The 23,852-nt window shown below is 52.6% G+C and overlaps 1 protein-coding gene across 4 annotated transcripts in view; it reads right to left on the bottom strand.

Moving 5' to 3' along the window:
* The window catches only part of MGRN1 (mahogunin ring finger 1), a 61,436-nt gene extending 38,807 nt beyond the window's left edge, over window positions 1-22,629 (bottom strand). For 3 of the 4 annotated variants that reach the window (XM_075010417.1, XM_075010418.1, XM_075010419.1), the window contains exons 1-4: window positions 22,434-22,628; window positions 12,885-13,003; window positions 11,942-12,030; window positions 6,162-6,308 (exon numbers count right to left, since the gene is read on the bottom strand). In XM_075010417.1, coding sequence (XP_074866518.1) covers window positions 6,162-6,308; window positions 11,942-12,030; window positions 12,885-13,003; window positions 22,434-22,521 — 443 coding nt within the window. In that variant the 5' untranslated portion in view covers window positions 22,522-22,628. Of the gene's footprint in view, window positions 1-6,161; window positions 6,309-11,941; window positions 12,031-12,884; window positions 13,004-22,433 lie in introns of all 4 variants that reach the window. The other variant, XM_075010416.1, reaches the window with a different exon arrangement.
* Between the last annotated feature and the right edge of the window lie 1,223 nt (window positions 22,630-23,852).

Genomic DNA, 23,852 nt, shown 5'->3' with positions numbered 1-23,852 from the left:
TATCTCACAGGGGTCATTCTCCTCCGTGTCCACACCCACCTGCCGCAGGACAGCTACACCGAAGAGCGAACGGCTTTAATGCTGCTCTGATGCATGTAATCCACGTCCTGTTCTGAGCACCGCTACTCACCTACAATTAAAAGCACCAACCCAGGAGAGTGCCTGCTCACCTGCCCTTACCCCCAACGCACTCAAGCCAATACTCGCAAGCCTGGGGGCCTAACGTTATGCTGCTAGATCCAAGGCCAGGCCTGTCAGACTCAGGCACCTGGTGGTCAGAGAAGCCGAGCGCCGACCAATCCTATTCAAGCCAGCGGGAGCAGTAAGCCGGGGGAAGTGCAAGCACTTCTACCTTAGGCATTTAAACTTCTGATTTTAGACCTTCCCCAGTTTGGCCTCAGGTAGCGTGGCGATGAGCAGCGTTCCCTGTTAAGCTGAGCACTCGGGCGCCTGCCTGGGGGACGGTCAAGAGCTGCTCAGCTGATTAGCAGAGAGCATGTGATTGTATTGGTGGTGCACGCCTGCACATGCCTTGGTGCACGTAACATTTATTCCGCTCATCGCTGGAAAACATTAGAGGGTACGCCAGAGATGGGCGCAACATGCACACCTGGAGGAGCAAGAACGGAGGACGTTTTACCCGACAGGCCCAAACACACCACAGACAAGTGGGCACATCGGACCTGCTCCCCCGCGGGCCTAGTCCCACCAAGCATCCATCAGCACCACGCTGACAGCAGCTAAGCGCCTGGCTGGTGGAATTTAGCCAGACTAATGAGAAGGTCAGGACAACCACTTTCACGTGTGTGAGAGAGAGACTGTGCAAACGAACAGGCAGGCAAAGACCAAAAGCAATCCAGGGGACTGCATTGAAACGTGCTTTGTTCATTCGTGCCGGGGGAGGTTCAGTTTCATGATTTATGACACTGCTTCACAAGGCACCAGAAAAAACAGCACCGCCTCAAAACAACACAGCTCTAGTAATAGGAGCTCTCACTGCCACCCCTGTAATTAAAGTGCCGTAGGGAGGTGGGAAGTGACAGATGCTTTGTGTGCGAATTGCAGCATATGCAGGTGAGAGAGGTTTTACTTACCGTACAGTCAAATCAGCTACAACGAGCACATGGTGTTCCTGTCGGATTCCTTCCATCAAGGACCTCAGAGAATCAACTCCACTGCTAAGTACAGGCTGAACCTCTCTAGTCTGACACCCTCCGGACCCGACCAGGGCCAAACCAGAGAATTTGCTAAACCACAGAAGCTCAATATTGTCGACACGTTACCCACTCTTCCACTGCTTGCTGGTCTCTTAGAAGACGCTTGGGAGTAAATCACAACTAAACAACGGCACAAAACACAGAGTCAGAACTGGTGGCTATAAACAAACTTCATGGGACCGCGGGAAACGTGGCCACGCCCACGATAAGGGGTCACCCACCTAACTAAAATCATGCTGGACTAGAGAGGTTCAAAGTGTATTCACAGCCCCGTCCTGCAGATGAGGAAACTGACACACAGAGAAGGAAAGCAACTTGCCAAGGTCACAGCCACCTGGGCCAAAAGAAACCTGAGGTGGTTCAACAAGGAGAAGTGCAGAGTCCTGCACTTGAGATGGAAGAATCCCAAGCACTGTTATAGGCTGGGGACCGACTGGCTCAGCAGCGGTACAGTGGAAAGGGGCCTAGGGATTATAGTGGATGAAAGGCTGGATATGAGTAAACAGTGTGCCCCTGTAGCCAAGAAAGCTAACGGCACACTGGGGTGCATTAGGAAGAGCATTTGAAGCAGATCTAAAGACGTGGTTGTTCCCCTCTATTCGGCACTGGTGAGGCCACATCTGGAATACTGTGTCCAGTTTTGGGCCCCCCCAGTATAAAAAGGATGTGGCTGTGCTGGAGCAGGTTCAGGGAAGGGCAATGAAAACGATTAAGGGGCTGGAGCACATGACCTATGAGGAGAGGCTGAGAGATTTGGGCTTATTTAGTTTGCAGAAGAGAAGACGGAGGGGTGATTTGATAGCAGCCTTCAACTTCCTGAAGGGGAGCTCTAAAGAGGATGGAGAGAGGCTGTGTTCAGTGGTGACAGACGGCAGAACAAGGAGTAATGGTCTGAAGTTGCAGAGGGACAGGTGTAGGTTGGATATTAGGAAAAACTTCTTCACCGGGAGGGTGGTGAATCTCTGAAATGCGTTGCCTAGAGAGGTGGTGGAATCTCCATCCCTAGAGATTTCTACGTCCCACCTTGACAAAGCCCTGGCTGGGACGATTTAGGTGGGATTGGTCCTGCTTTGGGCAGGGGGTTGGACTTGATGACCTCCTGAGGTTTCTTCCAACACTGACTCTACGAATGCAACGCAAACACCTCAAGTTCTAGTCCCCATCCCAGGGGTAACCACTAGCCAACGCGTAAGACTTGCTAGAAGAGGTGGGGGAGGAGACAGCTACGCAGGCGCAAGACTGTACATCACAGTTGCTTTCGCAGCCTTTCGAGGTTCTCAGACAAGACCTGCTAGAAAAGGCCGAGGTTGCCATCGCTGCAGCTAGGACGCATTCCACTGACGGGCATTCTGCAGGCTCTTTGCCTCTGGCCCCCTTCTGAAGAAGCCTCCCCCAGTTCAGAGACTGGCCTCCCCGTAACTTGGCTTTGCAAAGGAACCCTGCTCCCCTCTGACGAGTGGGGGTATCGGCCTGAAGTGGGAGTACAGTCGGAAACCCAGAACCATTGTGCCCGCAGACCCATCGGTTTAGAGGTTAGTACCCAAACCAAGGGACACCAAGTGCCTTGGGGATGGCGAGCTCCATTCCGTGGGCTAAAAACACAGCTCTCCGCTTGAACAGGGCCTGGATGTGTTTTTCCACCAGAACTTGAAGACAACAAATCAAAATAATTACAGGGTTTGCCCTGACAGAACTGCTTGGCCAAGCTAAAATCCGGGCTTAACAAGGAGGTTTTTGGTGGCAGCGGGCTAAACCCAGAGCAGCAGAAACACCCACTTCGGGCAGCTGCACTAGCCCCAAGACGTGCTTACAGAGCTGTTGCTACCATCACATGGGAAAGGAGCTTGGGTTGGGTCTATATTCGCAGCTCTCTACCTTAGATCCCTGTTTCCTACCACAGCTGCATGAAATCAGGATCTCGGCTTCAGAAGAGCCCCTTGGCTTCTGCTGCAGCCCTAGCCGCTGCCACTGTAGTAAGTAGAGGCCCAGTATCAGGCCTTAGGCCTGAACCAAAGTAATGGTCAAAACTTTGCTAACAGAAAGCAAAGTGCAGCTGTGAGCTAAAGGAATGCATTACTCACAGAAGTTGGCAAGAAGCGGGTTGCTGGTGCATGAACATATGTACCTAGCATATTGAAGTAGGTACATGCTACCAGAACTCCCTACCCCGGAACATCCCACAGATAAGAAAGAATAGGCCAATCCATCCCAATGACAGGGGCAAAAGGATAATATGATGGATAGCGTTGTTTTGTTCAAACCAACATGTACAAAGGGGGAGGAGGCACCTGACTACGTAGAAGGGCTGTACCTCAGTACGTCAGGAGTGATGTGTAAGTTGTTTGTACCTGTGTATAAGAATGTAATCTTGGGATGTGGTCTGGGTCCGGCCGAGGGGGCAGTGGAAAGTCCCGCCACTGACTGAGCCGAGTCCATTGACCGTGGGTGCATATTTGTAGTATGCCCTGACTTAGACTCAGAAATCTACAGGGAACTACTATTGTATCCAATACGGCAATAAACCTGGCCGACGTGCCTTCGCACCTTACTAGACTCTCTGGTCATTGGGGGCTCTCTTCGAGTCTGCTGTGTCAGCTATCTGCAGAGCTGGGGCAGCACACAGAGGGAACACACGGACGCAGCCGAGTGATACATTGGAGAGAGCAGAGCACCACGCTGGTGGCAACTCTGACGACAGCCACCACACTCTCACAGGCCGCCATTATCGCCCTCCTATGAATGGGGAAACTGAGGCACGACTGATTTGCTCTCGCGTCAGCAAAAGGCAGGAACAGAACGCAACGGTGATCCCTCAGTCTGAGGGTTTAAGGATCGGACAACTCTGTCCCCCACACCCCCCAACACAAAGGCGCAGTCCTAAAGACGGCCGGCTGGCCAGAACAAGGGGAGGATGTTCAGTATGAGGGAAGGTGGCACTGCTGGGCCAGTTTAAGGCCAGGCTGATTGCAACTGTGGTAGCTAGAATTGCGTATCTACAAAGTTGGAATCGACTTATCTATAATCGACTTATCTGGCCTTTCTCGCCCCCATCGACCTCCTTTACTCCTGGGGATATTGAGGAGTACAGGTGTGGACCGTCAAGCACTATAGCTCCATTTCATGCGTCCCTATCAGGCATGAGAAGTCGAACCATGGAAGATCAACCCCGACCAGGTCGATCTTCCATGTAGTGGGAACAGAGGACTTCAGGCAGTGTTGCCTGCAAACTGAACACTTGGGTGGCTGCCCAGGAGAGATTCAGAGGCCACCCAGCTGATTAACACAGCGCCCATGGCAGTCAGCGTATGCTTCTATGGGTGGTGCACACCCACTCATGCCTTGGCATGCACAACAAAATTTATTCTGCCCAAGGATGGAAAAAATTAGAGGGAACGTTGACTTCAAGTGCCAAGAACATCCAGATCTTCGCCAGCATTAAATTCACAAAACGGAGGATTTCTAGGAGTCTGCCTAGGTACTGCACTGCTCTGAAGAGCTGGGCTTTCAACGCTTCCCAGGAGGTGCCAAAGCTCTGTAAGAGGAGCGGATTTACTACTTTTCCCAACGAGCAGAGACAGCTGCGGGCTCTCACAAAACTAGAGCATGCCTGAACCAAAACCTGGACTTTGGCCACCCTCCAAATGTGGAGGAATTCACATCTGGATAGGACCATTCAGCCCCTGGGCCCATTTCTAAAAATAACTGTCAGTGATCATTAGCAGGATGTTTACATTGCGCCTAAAGCAGAGGCAAGTCTTTGAACAGGAATTCTGTTTTGATTTTTTTTTCTTCTGCTTTAAACATCAAAAGATTGCTTATCTGAAATCACACAAGTTTCCTCTGAAACCCAGGCTGATGTAGAACACAATTGCAGAAGCCCTGAATGCTAACTGCTGAGAGATGTCAGACCTCAAGTACAGATCTATATTAAGCTTCTCCAGCCTGCAGACTTCTGTGAGCGACAAAAGCGTCTGAGCTAGTTGCAAACAGAGACAGCTAAAAATCATGCTGCTATCTGAGGTCTTCAGGACCAAGTCACCAGAAAAAGAAACCTTTACAGGTGCCCTAGGTCTTTAAACATGAAGTGTGCCCCTTGAGACTAAAACATTCCAAAATTGACAACTCTGCCTTGATCGGACACAGCCTGATGTGGACTGAGCATTACCCACTAGGGCTTTGAGTCTTCATGGATGAAGTCTGGCGACGACAAAAGCCACAGAAAAATTCCACCGGCCATCCCCACCAACCAGCCAGATGTCAGCGTATGCCCTTGGATAGAAACGTACAGTGAGCACTACTGCCTATAAAACACAGAAGAACCCTTTCCATATAATTAATTGGCGGTGGGGGGGGGAGTAGCTTGATTGCTTATACATTTTTCCACCTCCTGGCCCTTGAAGGGTGCTCATTTCACTGCGTCAATGCCCCTGACCCTGGTGTCCCAATGAAAAGGGACATCCTTTTGAAATCCAGCCAGTCAATGAAAAAAATGCCATCAGGAGGTGCACCCTGAATCCCTTTACCACCTGTATGGCCTTCGGTGTCTTTCCCATACTGTGCACGGACAAACTTCACACAACCCACTCACAAGCATCAGAGGGCTCGCTCTGTTAGTCTGTACGCGCAAAAACAACAAGCAGTCCTGTGGCACATTATAGACTAACCAATATTTTGGAGCATAAGCTTTCGTGGGCAGAGCTGCTTCGTGTGCCATCTGACAAAACGGGTCTTTGCCCACGAAAGCTTATGCTCCAATCAATCTGCCTAACCCACTAACAGGGGAAGCTACTAAGATACAGAACAAGCAAACTGGAAAGGAGAAATCTTGCTCCCGCTCCCTCTCCTGCCTCTTTAGGTGTTACCTGGACAAGGAGAAAAATTTCAGACAGGCTTGCCACCTCTAAGTCGCCAGTGTCTCTTTAAATCGGTCTTCCCATTACTTACACGGCCATGCCACCGATGAATTCCTCTGTAGCCTGGCAATAGATTGTGATGGCAACACGAGCATCAGCATCAAAGGTGAATTCTAGGCTGTATTGGACTTTTTGCTTCCCATTCTCCTCAGCAGGACTGTCTAGGTCGTCTTTATACCTACGAGAAAAGCCAGAGCGTCAGGACAAACCTGTCAGACGGAAGAGGCTTCTGGTCTCACCTCCTTCTTCCCCAGAGCCCAGCATAAGAGTGTTCCCCAGAGCGGGGCTGAGCAAACTTTATACATTGGGCCCCACTTTTCTTCCCTGCAATCAGCAGCACCCCCCCCCCGCCCCCACTGTCTAATGGAATCCAAACCGACGGAAATTTCCCTGACGCTCATATGAAAAATTACCCCTCTCGGCACGCGTAAGAAAACTAACCTGCAGAACGTAAAAGCTTTGGACTCACACTCCTCCGCCAATTAACACGGACGTACAAAACGATAACACAGTTCAACGTTTTAATGAGACGCGTGAGCCTGAGATCCAGCAGCTGATCGTGCTGTGCCCCCCTTTCACGTCCCCTCCCTGCTTTGTGTACACCGACCCTAGAGCACGTTAAGTTTTGCCCAGTACAGCCCTAATGACTCAAGCGACGGAACACGTGGCCCGGCAGTTCCACTATTCCAGCGGAGCTCGCTGAGGAAGGTTTCTCTGATAGTCAGTGTAAATTTAAGAGCAACAAGAAGTCCTGTGGCATCCTATAGACTAACATTTGTGCTCCAAAATCTCTGTTAGTCTATAAGGTGCCACAGGACTTCTTGTTGCTGTCGAAGATGCGGATTAACACGGCTCCCTCTCTGATGACTGTAAATTTAATAGACTCATAGAAGCCCAGGGCTGGAAGGGACCTCAGGAGGTCGTCAAGTCCAGCCCCTGTCCAAAGCAGGACCAACTCCAACTAAATCACCCCAGAAAGGACTTTGTCAAGCTGGGACTTTAGGGATGGAGATTCCACCGCCTCTCTAAGTAACGCATTCCAGTGCTTCACCAGCCTCCTGGGGAAGTAAAAAAACTAGGCTGTATTCCCTGACTGGGAAACAAAGCCAGGCCACAGCAGTGAGTATGCTGGATACTAACCATTAGACCGCCAGGGAGACAAATTCCCTACTATCTTTCTCTGTTCGAGACAGTCCCCCAAACTCATCTATGTCCCCTGTTCTTGGGAATAACCCCAAGATGCACAGGTCTCACTGAGACGACTATTTAAGCCAGGAGGAGGAGAGCTGCCCTCAGAAAGCAGCTGAAACTCATTCTGAGGTTATCTAACTGCAAAACGCCTGTCGTTGACATCTGTGAGCTGCCCTCGCGGTCAGCCTATTTCAGCCCAAGGGATGTGACGTTCACAATCCCACGGAAGAGAAACCTCTAGAAACAACATATTTTGCACAATAGCGAAAGGACAACTCTAATCCCGTTGCTTAAGCACTGCCCTCAACAGGCTCTTTTGACAGCCTGATGCTCCTGCTTTCCCAGAACGATGCCAGCTGAGGGACAGACGCGACGGAAGAGCGAAGAGAAACATTTGCCGAGAGCTCGGGAATCACCAGGACAGGAAGTATGAAGTCTACTATTGTTAAGTGTTTCCTCCACGGTCAGGGCTGCAGGAAAACAAAGCCAGCTGTTGCCCTGACCTGCTTGGGCCAGATCTACACTACGGCGAAGAATGGATTTAAGACGTGTGAAGGGGTTGCGTAGCCGGAGTTGCCGTATTGTAAATTCTTTTCTCCTGCCATCCCCACAGCAGAAGGCAGGCGGGAGAAACTCTCAGGACAACTACCCGGGTCAATGGTTGTGCCCCGACTGTTGGGTTTAGCATGGTGTCAGTAGGCATGCTAAACAGAACGCCGGAAGATTGATGGGCACCCTGCACATGTACCCTAACTGGCCAAGGCTTATGTCGACCTAAAGACGTCAGTGTCAATGCTAAAGCCTGGTTCCCACCAACATAAGTGCCCCACTACACCTATATAACTTCACCTCCAGGAAAGGCGTTGGGCTTGTCAAGGTGACACCTCCTTCCTTACATCAGCTGCTGCAGGATATATCATTCTCGCCAATTTCACAGCTCAGCTGGACCTATGAAACTGACAAGAAAGCCCACTCCCAGCTCCCAAGCTGGCTGTTACTGGGGCTCCATGCCAAGTCAGGCTGCCACTCAGGCTCTGGGTGCCCTACTGTCCCCTGGCATCTTGGTACCATGCTGGGAGCCTGATAACCAATCAGATGTTGGGTATGGGTCATCCCGGCAGAGGGGGGAAGCCCTGGGCAGTTACCTCCTTGCTTCCAGAAAAGGCGAAAAAAACCTGGAGTGAGCAGCTGGGCTCCCACTGGGGAAAGAACCGAGACCCATCTTAAGGGGTCTGAGGCTCTAAAGCATAAGCGATTTAATACACAAGATGCCAGATAATGATTCAACATAGCCAAATTAAACAAGCAACGCAGGGAAGGGTTCCAGCCTTATTTTTTATTTCTAAAGTGCTCAGTTCTCTGGAAGATGGCACAGAAATCCAGCAGGAGACAACAGCTCTTTCTCCAGGGTTCACCTAGGTCAAACCATGAACTTCCAACTTGCTGGAACAAAAAGGACAAAAGCAAGAAATAGCTGCCACTCTGAAACCGAGGCTGCTGTGACCTACATAAGGAAGCCAAAGAAGAGCGAGAGCAGGTTGCATTTGCACTTACTATGCAAACAGATACAGTCGCAACATTTCCTCCAGATTTAAATTTGGTTACCGGTGCCACGCAAGAGAATAAATTCACAGCAAAGCTCAGGGCTGTCGGCATGGCAAGGCATAGCCAGATCGGCAAGTTCCCCAAGTGAGCACGTGCGTACCTCGGGCATTTCAAGCGACTGACAGCCTGGGTGGGGTGGGGGCAGAAGGAAGCTGAAACCTCTAGACCAGGAATCCTCAAACTTTACTCATTTGTGAATCCCTAAAACATATCGAGGAGCTGACCCCTTGGGAAAACTTAGGACATCTGTGGACCCCTGGTGGCTGCAGACCACAGCAACAACACAGAGATCTGTGGTCCAAGCTTCCCTCCTGCCTCCCCTGCCAGTGTGCCCGCCCCTGGCCTCAGGAAGGGGCTGTTTCATGCCACGACCCACCGCTGACATCGGGGAGGGGGAGAATCAGTACCAATTTCAAGGTGATGGGGACATCTCTCCACAGGGCTGCCACAGCCAGGGAGGGACGTAAGGGACAGTTGCCCCGGGGCCTGTTATTTAAAAGGGGCTCTGGGCTGCTACCCTGGGCCCTTTAAATTGCCTGTGGCATGCTCCAGGCAGCAGGGAGGGGTGGGTGACGGAGGCTAGCCCACTAGCCCCGCCCCTTCTTCTAGCCCCAACCTTACCTCCCACGGCTCTGCCCTTTGCAGGGGCTCAGAGCCAAGCCCCCCGCGTACCTTGCCCGGGTTTAATGAAGTCCATCACCAGCCCTGCCTCTCCAATACCAAAACCTAGAGCTTCCGTCACACGCGCAGCCAGGAAGGGACAGAAACCAGCGAGGTAAATGCTCTGCATGATCCACAGCCCCCAAGCCTGCCAGGACGTGCACACGGCCATACGCTGGGGGAAAAGCAGCGTGGCAGCTCACAGTCTGCAGCCAGCAGGTGCCTGGGGGAAGGGGAACATTTTGGGCATTGTGAGGAACCCCTTTGTGTTCCCCTTGGAAGTTCCCAGAGGGCGCAGTCCTGCAGGCTGCATAGGCAGCTGGAACCTGGGACCAGTAAAGTCCTTCGGGCTTTTCTATACAAGGCTTTCCCAAGGCAGCAGGGGATGGGGGGTGGTTCCTGAGAAAACGAGGCCAGAAGCATGGAGAGTGGAGACCAGAGCAGAGCACAGCCCAGCCCAGCGGCACGGTACTGCGGAAAGGTCTCAGAAGGCGGTGGGGTGAAAAGGCCCAGGGAAAGGGAGCTGTTGTGGGACAGGGGCAAAGAGCTCCCCTGGCTCCCTCCTCCCTGCCTAGGGTGCCTGGGCCGGAGTCCAGGGCAGTGGGTGGGACTGGACTGCCGGCACCACTCTCCCTGGTAGGGCTGACCAATGGGGGTAGGGCTGGAGCAGCTCGAGGCAGGAGGTGGGGGAACCTCCTCCACCCCAAATTCAGACTGGCCTCTGACGAACATGGCTAGGTCAAGGGAGACCCTCGCCTACGGAAGTCCCAGGGCAACGAGGGGGGCCTCCCTGAGTCTCTGAGGCTCACAAGGAGCCGCCTGGAAGAGCAGGACCCTTTAAAGATGGTTGAGCGGTGTGTCACAGCAGGGCTGAGGTTACAGGCAGCACTAGCCACAGGAACAAATGCAGCCCAGTCAAAGGTAAGCACATTGCCTTGCGTGTCATTCAGAGGGCTCTGACACACTCACACTCTGGGTGTGTGTGTGTGGCACTCCCATGCACATTAGCTACAGCATGGCAAACACAGGCCGGCTAACCTGGCAGCAGATCAGACTCTACGGATGCGCTTGCCAGAAGAACTAGGCACTCTGCCTGAGTCCTATGGCAGCAACCTCTGAAACAACCATGTAAAGGTCCAGAAAGTCCCCAACTCCAAATGGACCGCAAAGGAAGTGGAAATAAGCCTAACCATGAATTAAAATGTGGTTTTGGTCAAAACCGGTCTCTTTCCAACAGACCTGGCATCACTCTTGTTGGGGGAGGGACCCGTTGGTTTGATAAAGGGACCTGCCTAGATATACTAGATTTTGTTAAGTGTTTGACTTAGTATCCCATAATATTCTGATTAAAATCGAGTAGAATAATAAAGCATACAGCAAATGGCCTAGGACTGGATTGGCAGATCTAAAAATGCAGATCTCGGTGGAGACTCATCATCAGACAGGGTGCTTTGAGCAGGGTTCTGCAGAAATCAGTACCATCACCAAGACAGTTTGACCATTTGGCAATAAACGGCACCATCAGTTGCTTGACCCCGCTCTGGTTCGCTAGAAAAGATATTCAAGAGATCACATAACCCATGTCTGTCAGGTGGCTCGTTATAAGGCAGTAATCATACCGCACAGGAAGAAACTAAACGAGGCATGTTGAAAGCGTGCGCCCAAAGCTAGCCGCTTCAAGCTGGATCCTGATTTTAGATGTTACACGCCTCTCTACCTCACTAGAACTTGTTCTGGTCCTCTCTCACCTTTGTTTTGATTACTACCTTCCAGGTATCGGCTCACAAAGGCGTTCTCCTAGTGTGCTCTAAAGCACGGAACAAACGTACCTTGAGTCTGACAAGTTTCTTTGTCTACTTACGCCTAAGATTTAGCTTAAGTGAACAGGTAAAATCCTCCTTAATTAGTTAACGGGTTAAACTTAACAGTTAACCCATTAAACTGGGCAGTCAGGGAGGCTGTTCCTATCCGGCTGGGCTGCAGCAGCCACCCTGCCAACAACAGCAACTCCAACTCCGTGCCTTGGCGTGGGGAGACCAGAGGATCTGGCTCAGCAGGACAGGGAGCTGGGGAGCCCCAGGGCAGAAGAACATGGGTGTCAGTGGTGTGATGAACCCATCCCAGTGGGTCTTCTGTGACCGCACCCCACCACCGCTGGCTCCCTCGTGCAGCTTGGAAATTCCGGTGGCCCATCGCTGGGCGTTACCTGAAAGCACCTCTCACAGATAAACCTTGAACTTTCTGAAGGCCCCGGTGAGTGACAGGGGAACAAGGGCTTGTCAATCAGAGAAGGCATCAGGTGAAGGCAGGCCTCACGCTTGGCCTTCAAGACAAGAGTTTGGCCAGTAAAGGTACCTCACGAGACGCAGCGAGTCTTTGCGGATATTCACCAAACTCCTCAGCGTCTTCACAGGCTCGTGGAGGGCTGGCGTGACGTAGGGGAACTAGAACGAGAGGCAAAGGGCTGTTTGTTCACACTCCCACCTGGGAATTAACTCTTCCAGCAAGACGCAACTGACTTAACACAAGAACCGTCCGCACGGCGAGAGCGTGCCTGTGCCCACCCTGGGCGGCAACCAACCCCGGCCGGCACGGACCAGCAATCCCCCGGGCGGTTGTACTGCGCTGTTCCCACCCTGGGGATGGAGGCCTTTCCTCTCCAGTGTTGTCAATGCAGCACTTTCCACCACTGCCAGACATCCATCTCTTAAATACGTAGCACCCAGAGGTGCCCGGTGCAGGGATTTCGGGGGCACTGGCCTCAGGACACTCCCCAGCCCTTGATCATCCCTCACCTCCACTTCCCTGCCCCGACTCCACCCAAGCCCCACCCCCACTCTGCTCAGGCCCCGCCTTCCCCCCTACTGCTGCTCCTGGCGCATGCAGGACAATCCCTCCCCCTTCCTCTGGAGCAGGGCAGCTCAGGGGCGCTCCCACACAGACAGCTTAACAGCAGACAGGCACGAGCTGCTGGCATAGGCGATGTGTTGGGGGTGTACATGGGGCCACCAGCCCCCAGCACCCGCCTGCACTTGCTGTCAGTGCCATATCAAGGAGGAACACCCTGATCCCCTCGTCCTGGGCAACGCTCCCTATACGCTGAGCGCTTTGGCAGCTGCCTAGGAGAAATTCGGCTGCTGCCCAACGGATTAGCGTGCGCTTCTCTCGGTAGCTCACACCCTGGTCCAGGGCATCTAGTTCAAGGCGACGGTCACTCGCCTCCCCTGGTGGTACCAAAGCCGGGCTTCCTACTGACTGACATGCAGAGAGGTGAAATTAACAGGCCACTTGGACTTGCCTGAACGGGTCTGTTCCCCAGGAAGTTTAAATCCATGTTCTCCCCGAAGAGGTAGCCCTCGGGATGGGGGGTATCAAACTTCTCCCCTCCCATGAAAAAGTGACTTGCAAAGTAGTTCCCTGGAAAGACAAAAGAAAAAAAAAAATCAGCAAATCCGCATGAGATTCGTTCCTGGAACAGGGCAGAAATATGCAGAGTGTATAAGACACACACCAGACTGTATTTTAGGCAACAGCCATAAACCTCTGTGGGTTCCTGGCAACACCGTATCATGCAGAATCAGCCCCCCCAGCGCTGGGCAAGACGCAGCAACCAGAGCGCTACAGAATGCAAGTCACTGGAGGCTTCTTGGTTTGTAAAAAAAAAGCTCTGCTCAAACAGGACTTGTTTCAGGGCCATTCTCTGATCTGCATTACACCAGCAGGCAGATGAAAGGATCACAATGGGGCCTCCAGGCCTCGGACACTATGAATTACGGTGCTGTTAGCGCTATCGTAAGTTTCTTGTTCTCCTCCCTTCCCCATGCTCCAGGGTGAAAACTCACTGAGTCTGTCCAGAGAGTGCTTGAGGTAACCCTCCCAGAGGCTCACCTTGATTAAACACATAAGAACGGCCGTTACTGGGTCAGACCAAAAGGTCCATCTAGCCCAGCATCCCGGCTGCCGACAGTGGCCGGCGCCAGGTGCCCCAGAGGGCGTGGGCCAAAGACAATGATCAAGAAACTTGTCTGCTGCCGTCCATTTCCAGCCTCTAACAGAGGCCAGGGACACCGTTCCTACCCCCTGGCTAATAGCCTTTAACGGACCTAGCTCTTCTTTGAACTCTCTTATCATCCTGGGCTTCCCAGCCTCCTCTGGCAAGGAGTTCCACAGATTGACCGTGTGCTGTGTGAAAAAGAACTTTCTTTTATTAGCTTCAAACCTGGTGCCCATTAATTTCATATGGGCTGTGTCTACACTAGCCAAAAACTTTGAAATGGCCATGCAAATGGCCATTTCAAAGTTTACTAATGAAGCGCTGAAATACATATTCAGCGCCTCATTAGCATGCGGGCGGCTGCAGCACTTCGAAATTGACGTGGCTCGTCCAGACAGGGCTCCTTTTCGAAAGAACGCCGCCTACTTCGAAGTCCCCTTATTCCTATCTGCTCACAGGAATAAGGGGACTTCGAAATAGCTGGGGTCCTTTCAAAAAGGAGCCCCGTCTGAATGAGCCGTGCAGCAGCGAGTCGCGTCAATTTCGAAGGGCTGTGGCTGCCCGCATGCTAATGAGGCACCGAATATGTATTTCGGCGCTTCATTAGTAAATTTCAAAATGTCCATTTGCACAGTAATTTCGAAGTTTTTGGCTAGTGTAGACGTAGCCATGGTGTCCACAGATGATTCCAACTGTAAAAACACATTCTCCTGTACGAGACAAAGCCCGAGACTGGTCAAAGACAACAATCTAATTCAGTTGTGCCCAACCTGGGGTCGGCAAAGATTTCGCAGGGGGCTGTGAAAAACTCTATAAAATCAAAACGATCACAGAACATAAGTTTCAAGTAAATCGCAGTTACAATCAATTATTATTTGCAAACTAAATATCTTGCAGTAACGTTACTCATTGCTGTCTGAAAATCTACGTTGGGGCCCCTTTGTGCAACGAAATGATGGTGACGGTTTGAGGCGTGCAAACGTTAGCCAAGTATCAGAGAGGTTGCTGCATTAGTCTGTGTCTTCAAGAACAACAAGAAGTCCTGTGGCACCTTACAGACTAACCTATTTTGGAGCGTAAGATGAAGCTTCAGATGAAGCGGCTCTTTGCCCACGAAAGCTTACGCTCCAAAACATCTGTTAGTCGATCAGGTGTCACAGGACTTCTTGTTGAGAACGTTAGCCAGACGTTCAGCATGGATCTGTGGTGGTCTTCTCCCAAAAGTTCCTCACTGAGCACAGGTTTCATGTTGCCGCTGAGTACCCGGAGCTGTCCGAGAGGGACATACAATTCGTGAGGCCCTGAGTCAAGATACCCCTATGCAAAGCAGCCCTTTCGGCTCTTGTAGCAATACAGACCAAACACCGGAGGAGGCTTTGTGCCGAATCGCGCCTAACGCTGAGACTGTTCTCAATCCAACTGGACATCCAGTCTTTGAAGTCGACGAAACACCCAGGATCTCGCTAGGGAAGCCAAAAGTTTATTTCTTGCTGCTCTGCGGGCCAAGTCGTCGTGGTAATTTGTTGCAATGAGCGGCGCGGTCGAACTGTGATGCTACAAATGAGCGTGCATTGTTTTAGATGTTAATTATTTACATCTCTTTGTTCCTTTAATGAAGCATGCGCAGCAGCTAGCATTGGCTTTGGTGGCGTTTGCGGGGGGGGGGGGGGGGGGGGGATAGGGGGTCTGCCCCAGTGAAAAGGTCGGGAAGCAATGATCTAATTCGGTTTTGAGGGGGGCGTGCTGAGAGTAAGCTGGGTGCCAGATCACTGGAACTCCTGCCTCCAGCACTCACTGAATTACTCAATGCCAAACTCAGTTGATTCGCAAGAGCCAAGGATGCAGCTGCCTGCCAGGGAACTAACCACTTTGGGCCACCACTGCTCTCCAATGCAGCTTTCATATGTTCACAGCACAGGAAGAGGAGAGTGAGAACCAGGGCTCCCTCGAATTTTTTCCGTCCGTAGGCTGAATAAATTTTGTTACATGCACCAAAGCCTGTGGGGATGTGCACCATCAGCACAAATGCACACTGCCAGCTGCAGGCACCATGCTAATCAGCTGCCCAAGCGCTCAGCTTATGGAGAACGCTGGGTAGCAAAGACCTCTATTAAAGCTCAACCAAGCAATCTTCCTGCAGTCTCAAAGTAGAGCGATAAGAAAAGGAAATTGAACGACTGCAGATCCACTGGCTTGGCGCAAAGGACGACAAGTTTGGGCCCCCTCAGAAAAGCACTAGTGAGAGGAACCGCATCTGGAAGGCTACGGCCAGGAATTCAATGGGTGAGATTCTCCACCCATCTGGCTGGCAGCACTGGGGATCTGCTTTCCAAAAATACATGATTTCATGGAAGGTTTTTGCTTTTTCAATTACATTTGTTCCTTCTTCCTCCAAGAAAAGCACTTTTTTAACCTGGCACAGCAGGTACCACTTGAACGACGAGCTCCCCGCTGCTGAGCTCAGCTCCCAAACTCACAGGCCTCCAGATGCTTCTGTTTTCAAAAATGAGCCTGCTCCCAGCATACACCGATCACAAGCTTTGCCTGGGTCCTGAATCTAGCCAGTACCCAGCACACTGCAGCCGCACAGCAGTACAGAGGTAGCCCAAACCACAGAGCCCCAGGCAAGCAGGAGAAAAAAGGAAAAGCTATTCCGGTTACAAATCCAAGCCAGATTTTGTGGTCAATAGACCCACGCGGCCAAGGATGCCTCGTGATATTTTACGCTGATGCTGTGGTTTGTGAAAGCAGAATTTAGGAGACAGTTTTACATTGTATGGAGGTCACACCGAAGGCTGCTTCAAGGCATTTGAGCTGATTAACTCCAGTGAAAATTCCTCTGCAGGAAATCTCGGACTTGCGGCGGCTGAGGATTCTGGCCCAGCGTCAGATGGCTTGCTCTCAACTCTGCTTTGGAGTTCTATGAATGGGACGCCTCTGGGGGATCCTCTCTCATCTCAGTGAGTCTGGACTTACGTGCTGCTCCCCTTAACATCACTCGACAAGTATGCGAAGGAGGTTGCATCAAAGCATCGACGGTGCTTCTTCTCCCAGGGGAGCTCAAAGTGCTTTACACAAGCAGGGTCCGATCCTGCATCGACCTGCTTGTGTAAGGGAGGTTTGCAGGAACACAGCACGCACTCTGAAAGCCATCCTCACCTTTGTGCATTGTGGGAACATCTCCATGTACTGGGAGATCCACCCGGCCAGGGTTGATCTTCCAGGGTTCTATTTCACACGCCTCGGAGGGACAGCCAGACAAGTCAACGGCAGATAAATTGATTCCAGCCAGACAACTGCCGTACCTGGAATTTCACATCCAGGACCGCCTTTCAGGTCTAGTGTAGACCTGCGCTAAGAGTCCAATTGTGGAACAAGGAGATACACATCCTCTTTGTGTGCGCCACAGTGTGCAAATGGGATGGGCAAGTGTAGCAACAGCCTACTGAACTCGGACAGCGACTCTGAGGGGGGTGTAGAAATGTTTCAAGTATCGGCTAACTGCTGTGATTATTCCTCTCAGTAAATATAGCCTGAAGAGGTGTTGCATTAGATGCTCAATAGGTTGTCACTTTATGTAGGAATTACACCAGAGTACGTGGTTGTACTTGGTTATTCACAAGGAACATTCATCAAGACATCCTACGGCCCTTATCTGACAGTAGCGAGACTTCACTGTAGTTTGCACATTTGGCTGTTGTTTCCAGTGACGGCAAGGTCATTAATAGCCGCCCCATAGGCGCTTTAGAGCAGAAACCAAAAGTACATTTTATAATCGGTGGGTAGGAGCCGGACCGGCATAAAAACAGGAGAAAAACTTCTCTCAAATCAGATCGTTCTACAAATAACAGCAAGTACTTCTCCTGCTGACCTCCCTCTGTGAGGACAGCCAGATAAGCAGATCCTAGAGACCTCAATTCCAGCTCTGCAACTGTTGTAACTACAACTACATATCTAGGATAGTCTTTCAGATAGGCCTGGCCTCAGTGAGCTGTCTTTTGCTTTTACTACTCCTGCAATCCATCATCAAACTTTGGTAAGTTTTATACGAAAAGTAAATCGTCCTCAAAACGAGTTCCCTTCCTTGGCGGTGAATCAGAAGAGCTCATCCATACTTTGAGACCCAGAGGCACCTGGGCAGACCTTATAAAATAAGCTGTCTTTTTCTTACAGCACTCAGACTCGTAGCTGGCTTTCCAAGCTATGCAACATAAACTGGTTTTTGCCTTGGAGTATAAAAGCCTAGGTAACAATCACAGAAATATGGCCCCTCTGAGAAAGGGTTCCACTAATCGTTGATCAATAATAAGTACCTTAGAATCAATTAGTAGATTTTTCTCTCTCGTCCCCAGACAACCACATAGCCGTGCCCAGTGTAATCTTGACCATAATTAGTTCTCTTAGATGTGCTCAGAAACATGTAAATGGACAAGGCATCCAAGCTGCTGGCAGAACAGTATTCTGCCTGACCCAAAGAAGATGACAGAAGAATTTTAAAGCCAGGTTCCCAGATACCACAGGGATGAGGGCGGCATAAACATTTAAAAAAAAAAGAACTCTGCCAAAGTTATTGGCATGTAACTGTTCCAGGCCAAACTGTTGTACAGAAAAACTTTTTTGAAAAACAAAAAAACAAAAAACCACTGACACCTTCCAAGAGACAGCCAGTCAGAACCTCACAGAAGGGCCGCCATTTGGAAGTAGGTAAGCAAACAGATCTTCTTGGCTCAGATAATGAACAGTGCTTGGAGGGCTTCTCCTCCCTAGGATTTAAAGTAGCTCCATAAAACACAAGGGCTGGGTCTACACTAGAGAGTTTTGTCGACAGAAGGGGGCCTTATGTTGACATAACTCAGGGAGCGTCTCCACACGTAAAGTGTTGGCGACAGATTCGTGACAGAACTCCGCATTTGCCTCGATGGTATTATCCCTCAAAAATTGGATGCATAACAATTTCTTGACAGAGCCCCGTCAAGGGAAGTGCAACGTGGACACTTCTGTGGACAGCGAGGGCTTCCGGTTGCCCGGCAGCCCTCTTTGCAGAGCCACCATTCTGCTTTCTGGCACCCGAGGACAGCGCAGTGTGGCAGCTCCCTGTCAACAGAGCAAGTTGTGTGTGGATGCAAGCTGTCGACAGAGGCTCTGTCGAGATTTCCCTGTGGACAGTGACTTCTGTCGAGGGATGCTTCCAGCGTAGACATAGCCGAGCAGTCCTGTGACACCTCAAAGACTAAACACATTTATTTTAAGGTCACAAGCTTTTGTGGGTTAGACCCATTTCTTCACCAATGACTGGGGAGACCCTGGGCCGTGAAGGAGTCCCCCTCCAAGGGCAGTGAAGGATACCGCCTCGCTTGGACAGTTACAACTCAGAACAGACAAAGCACCACAGGGACCGATCCTGACCTGGCCCCGGAAGGCAGAGCGGATTATCCAATAGCTTACTTCCACCTCTAGCCTTCCTGATTCCAGCCAAACTACCTTCCCCTGCCCATAACGGATTTTCTTACATGAGGCGAGGGGGAAAAAAGTCAGCCCATGAAGTTCAGACTGCAGCAAGCTGCCTGCTGCCAAGAGATTTCTAATGTGCCAGTCGTCAGAGAGTCCCAGGCATGAACGATGCAAGGGCCCCATTGCATCGCACACACCAACAGCACCTTCCAGGGGCCGAGCCACAGGCCACAACTCCCAGCAGACACTTGTGAACTTCAGGGACTTAACGAGCCATTCAATAAAGTCAAAGTTATTTTCGGGCCCGCAGGCGTTTTCAGGGCAGTCACACCAAAGCTGCAGAGCTGGAATAGCCAGGAGCCGACACAGCTCTGCTTGTTCACCAGTAACCTAAGCAGCTTCACTCAGGGGCTCTGATTATCCCAAGGCCTATCAGACAGGCCACGCTGAGGCCACGAGTAGAGTGTAAAATTTGGTTCAGCTAGCACACGACAGCACGCAGCCACCAGCCATCAAATCACCCGGGCACACGTGCTGGGCTTCTGGTATCGGCAATGTGCGTCCTCACCAGCAGCGTTTGTGTCGATCGGACGGTCAGTGCGGGACAGATCCTGGAAGCCAGTAACAGCCGACATAGGCAAGGCAGCAGCTCCACTCACACTGGGCCAATCTAACGACATTGACCACAGCGTTAAAGCGCTCAGCAGCAGCCAAAGTGAAGCAAAGATGCATCCACAGTGAGGTCTACCCTGCAGTCTAGATCAGGCCCGTGCTTCAGCCCTTATAGGCAGGACCAAGACTGAGACTAGCTCTAGGACCCCGCAGAACACAGTGCTCAAGGGGCGCGTCCATCAGCTTTCCCTGTAAGCTGAGTACTTGCGCAGCGATCCAGGAGAGAGTCAGGTGCTGCCCAGTTAATTAGCAGAGTGCCACTGTCGGCAGTGTGTGTTTCTATGGGTGGTGCGCATCCGCACACACCTTAGTGCACATAACAAAATTTATTCTGCCCAGGGATGGAAAAAATTAGAAGGAACAGTGCCGTTCCTTCAGAAATTTCTCCAGAAATTCAGGCTCAGGAGTTCAGTACCTACTGGGGGGAAAGTGAACTGCATGGGGACCAGTCACTGAACGTCTCCGAAATTAAAGTGCTACAGCTACAAGGATGAACCTCTCCAATCCACAGCGCTCTCATCTGGCAACATCCGTCGTCCAGTGTGATTTTTGTTAGCTGGATGCCCATTTCTCACCGATAAGGCCAAGTTTCCCGTGGTCCCATCAAGTTTGTCTGCAGCCACCAGCCCTGGCTCTCAGGGTTCTGTGCTGTTGTTTAGCTGTAATTAACCCCTAAACGACTGCTAGGAGCCCAGTCAGCAGTGGAAGTGTTGAGCTCCCATTGTTCAGCGAATTCTCTGGTTCGGCACCGGTCAGGTCCTGAGGGTCCCAGACAAGAGAGGTTCAATCTGTACCAAGCAAGATCGCACCAACAGCAACGATGAATTTGGTGCATCGTTCTCTGAAGCAGCATCACAGCAATCCAAACGATTGACAAATGACAACCATCACGTCCTACGTCTGCAGCTACTCAGATGCCCCGCCTCGTATTTCAATCGCACGGAGCAGGACCAGGAGGTCATTCAGTGAGAAATTCTACTGACACACTGATTTATCCAGGGCCGCCACATACCTCAGACAGTGCCTCAGGGTTGTTATCGCAGCAGTCTCGCCCTGGAACAAGCTCAAGGGCACCTGCTTAGGAAGCCCTTGGGAAAAGCCGTCAGACACACACAGCTCCTGGCAGCCACCTCTCAAACAGCGCAACACAAGCACTTCTGCCATCCCCAAAAGCTTCTCTGCTGAGTCTGATTGAACCCGTACCTCCGCAGCTCCCTGGCAACATTCGCACGCCAAATTATCCAGGGGACAGTGAGATGCAAAGGACAAGGAATCACAGGGGACTGGCAACACAGGTGTGTGTGTGTGTGTGTATGTGTTTGGCATCACTAAGAGAGCAAGGCTCAGGGCGCCCAAGCCCGGGCCCTTTAAATTTCTGCTGCGGCTCTGAGGATTGGCTGACCCTAGCCCCGCCCCTTCCACCTGAAGCCACGCCCCTTAGAGAGCACCCAAAGATCTGCAGCCAGGAGCACATCAAGTTGGTTCCTATTTTCTCTTGCAAACCAATATTCCGGAGGAATTTTTAGCTGCAGCTAGAGTCTTGAAGGCTGTGGGGAGCCAGGATTAGCTGTCCCTCCCGCCTCTCTTTAGCCAGTGACAGGCAACCGCCTCTTCATCTCAGATTTGTGCAAACTTCAGGCTGGAGCTAAGAAGTCACATGCTCCGGCCTCTGGTGCTCCCCAGTCAGCAAAATCAAGTGACCTTATACCTCACAGACTAGAGACAAAAAAAAAAATCCCTCTCTAGGCAGAATTAATGACACCAAACAAGGCTCCTATTTGTAGCGGGGCAGAAAGAAAGGAAGACCAGGGTGGCAGGCAGGGAGTCTGCAGCTGACAGGTCCCCAGCAAGAGTCCCCGGGGAGAAGAAAAATAAATCAAGTAGAACCTTTTTATTGAAGCAACACATTTACAGTCAGGCAAAACTGCTCCTCTCTGGGGGACTTCTGGGGCTGGACAGTTGATTCGATTAGTACCTGCTGCAATGGAGACGTGCATGTCTGGTGGGGGGGTCGGATGGGGCACGGGGCTATCCCCAACCCATGAAGGGAGCCAGCAGGAAGCTTCGAGGTGATGCTGTGGCTTACTGTAAGGTGCAGTACTGTCTTCCAGGTCTTTAACGCTCCGGTCAGACACGAGCCAGAGGGAAGCATTTCCCTGCCAGAGGCCAGTATGTGACCCAGTAATTTTTGCTGAGCACCGCACACCGGGCAAGGAGGAAGTTAAATGCAGAGACAAGGAAACAGAGCAGCAAGCAGCCCTTCTTGAGCAAAAAAAAGTCCAGTGCTCAAAGAGCTAAGCCTGGCCAGCCCAGGAGTCCGACTTGCCCATTCCTTTCCCAGGGAGCTCTGTCCCGGGGCAGGGGCGCTGGGGGATCTGGAGGCCAGTATGTCCCTGGGCAGGGTGCTGGGGGGGGGTTTGCAGGGAGCAGTCTGACCCTAGGCAGGGGTCGCTGGGGGGGCCGGTCTGTCCCCGGGCAGGGGGTGTTGGGGGGAGTTGCTGGGGGGGGGCGGTCGGTCCCCGGGCGGGAGGGGTAGTGGGGGGACCGGTCGGTCGGTCCCCGGGCGGGGGGGCGCTGGGGAGGGGGGACCGGTCGGTCGCTCCCCGGGCGGGGGGGCGCTGGGGGGGCCGGGCGGTCCCCGGGCGCTGGGGGGGCGGGGGGGGCCGGTCGGTCCCCGGGCGGGGGGGGCGCTGGGGGGGCCGGTCGCTCCCCGGGCCGGGCCGCCCTTACCGGACTTGGGCGGGTAGCGGTAGGCCGAGTTCGCCTGGATGTCGATGTCCTCCACGCCCGCGATGCGCCGGCTCAGCAGGGAGCCCATGGCGGGACCGGCCCGGCCGGGGACCCAGCAGCAGCAGCAGCGGCGGCGGCGGCGGCGACCAGCGAGCACCCCGGCCACGGACCAGGGTCTCGCAATACACAGTCAGCCGCGGGGCACGATGGGAAAGCGAGTCCGCAAGCCTCGTCGTGGACAGCCGCTCTGGCGTCCAGAAACTACAACTCCCAGCAGCCACAGCGCTCAGTCCGCGCACGGCCGCCCGACAGCTGGGCCGGACTGTACCAAGAGTCGCGTTGAGTGCGTAGGTCGTTACAGTCCGTCCCTCTGCCTTCGGGATACGAAGGACTAGGCCCCCTCACTCAGTGGACTCTTCCGGCAAAGCGAGACGTGTCACGCGCACAGCCGCCGGCAGAGGGCGCTGACACTTGACTGCCCAACCTGCTAGGAAACCTCAGCAGCGCGGCGCACCTCGCACCGCCACGGCGACGGGTCCCCCCCAGCGGGACCCCCTTAGCATGGACGGATCAACCCCGCAGCGAAAGCAGACCCCCCATTGGGATCCCCTTAGCATGGCCACACCAACCCCCCATTGCAATGGGAACCCCCCCATTGGGGTCCCCCTTAGCATGGCCGAACCATGCAGCCCGCCCCCGCAGTGATGAGAACCCCCATTGGAGACCCCCTTTGCGTAGCTTCACCATCCCTCAAAGCGATGGGAAGACCCCATTCCCTCTCCCCCCACCACCCGAGGCAGAGCAGCCTAGGTCAGGAGGTGAGCTGCAGGCTGGGCCAGTGCACAGACAAGTGGGCTTAGCTTCTAGAGTGAGGGGTGGGTGCCACCCACCCTGCTGTCCTCAGCTGTCCTCTCTCTGTGCCCATAGCTTTGCCTGCCCCAAGGGCGGGGGCATCAGGCCCTCACTGCATCCCCCAGGGTGTGTCTGGGAGGAGTGGGCAGCGTTACAGGCAGATCCAAGACATGTCCTGGCTGGGAGATGGCTGGCGCTGGGGAATTGCCTACCCCAAGAGCTTGAAAGCCCCTCACTCAGGACACTTTACACTGAAGCCGGTGAAGCCCTGGCAGATGGGCAGTAGGGAGTCCTGGCCCAAGAATGGAAGGAGGAGGGTTGAAGAACAGCCCCATATCTGACTACAGACAGGCGATGGATGTTATTACTTCTCTGTGGTGGGGCTTAGGGGGCCAACTAGCCGCGGTGAAGACTGAGTGATGCTCTGTCATGACCCAGGCCTGGCAGCTGACTGGGATGCCATGTTTAGCTTAGATCCAGTGGTCTTCATTCTAACAGAGAGGTGGCCGAGTGAGCCTGTACTCCCACAAAACAGAGCAGCAGAAGTGTAGCGCTTTAAAGACTAAC

This window comes from Carettochelys insculpta, chromosome 16 (assembly GCF_033958435.1).
Source record: "Carettochelys insculpta isolate YL-2023 chromosome 16, ASM3395843v1, whole genome shotgun sequence".
NCBI lineage: Eukaryota > Metazoa > Chordata > Testudines > Carettochelyidae > Carettochelys > Carettochelys insculpta.
Note: the sequence above shows the minus strand (reverse complement) of the source record. Positions and strands in the feature narration are given on the sequence as shown.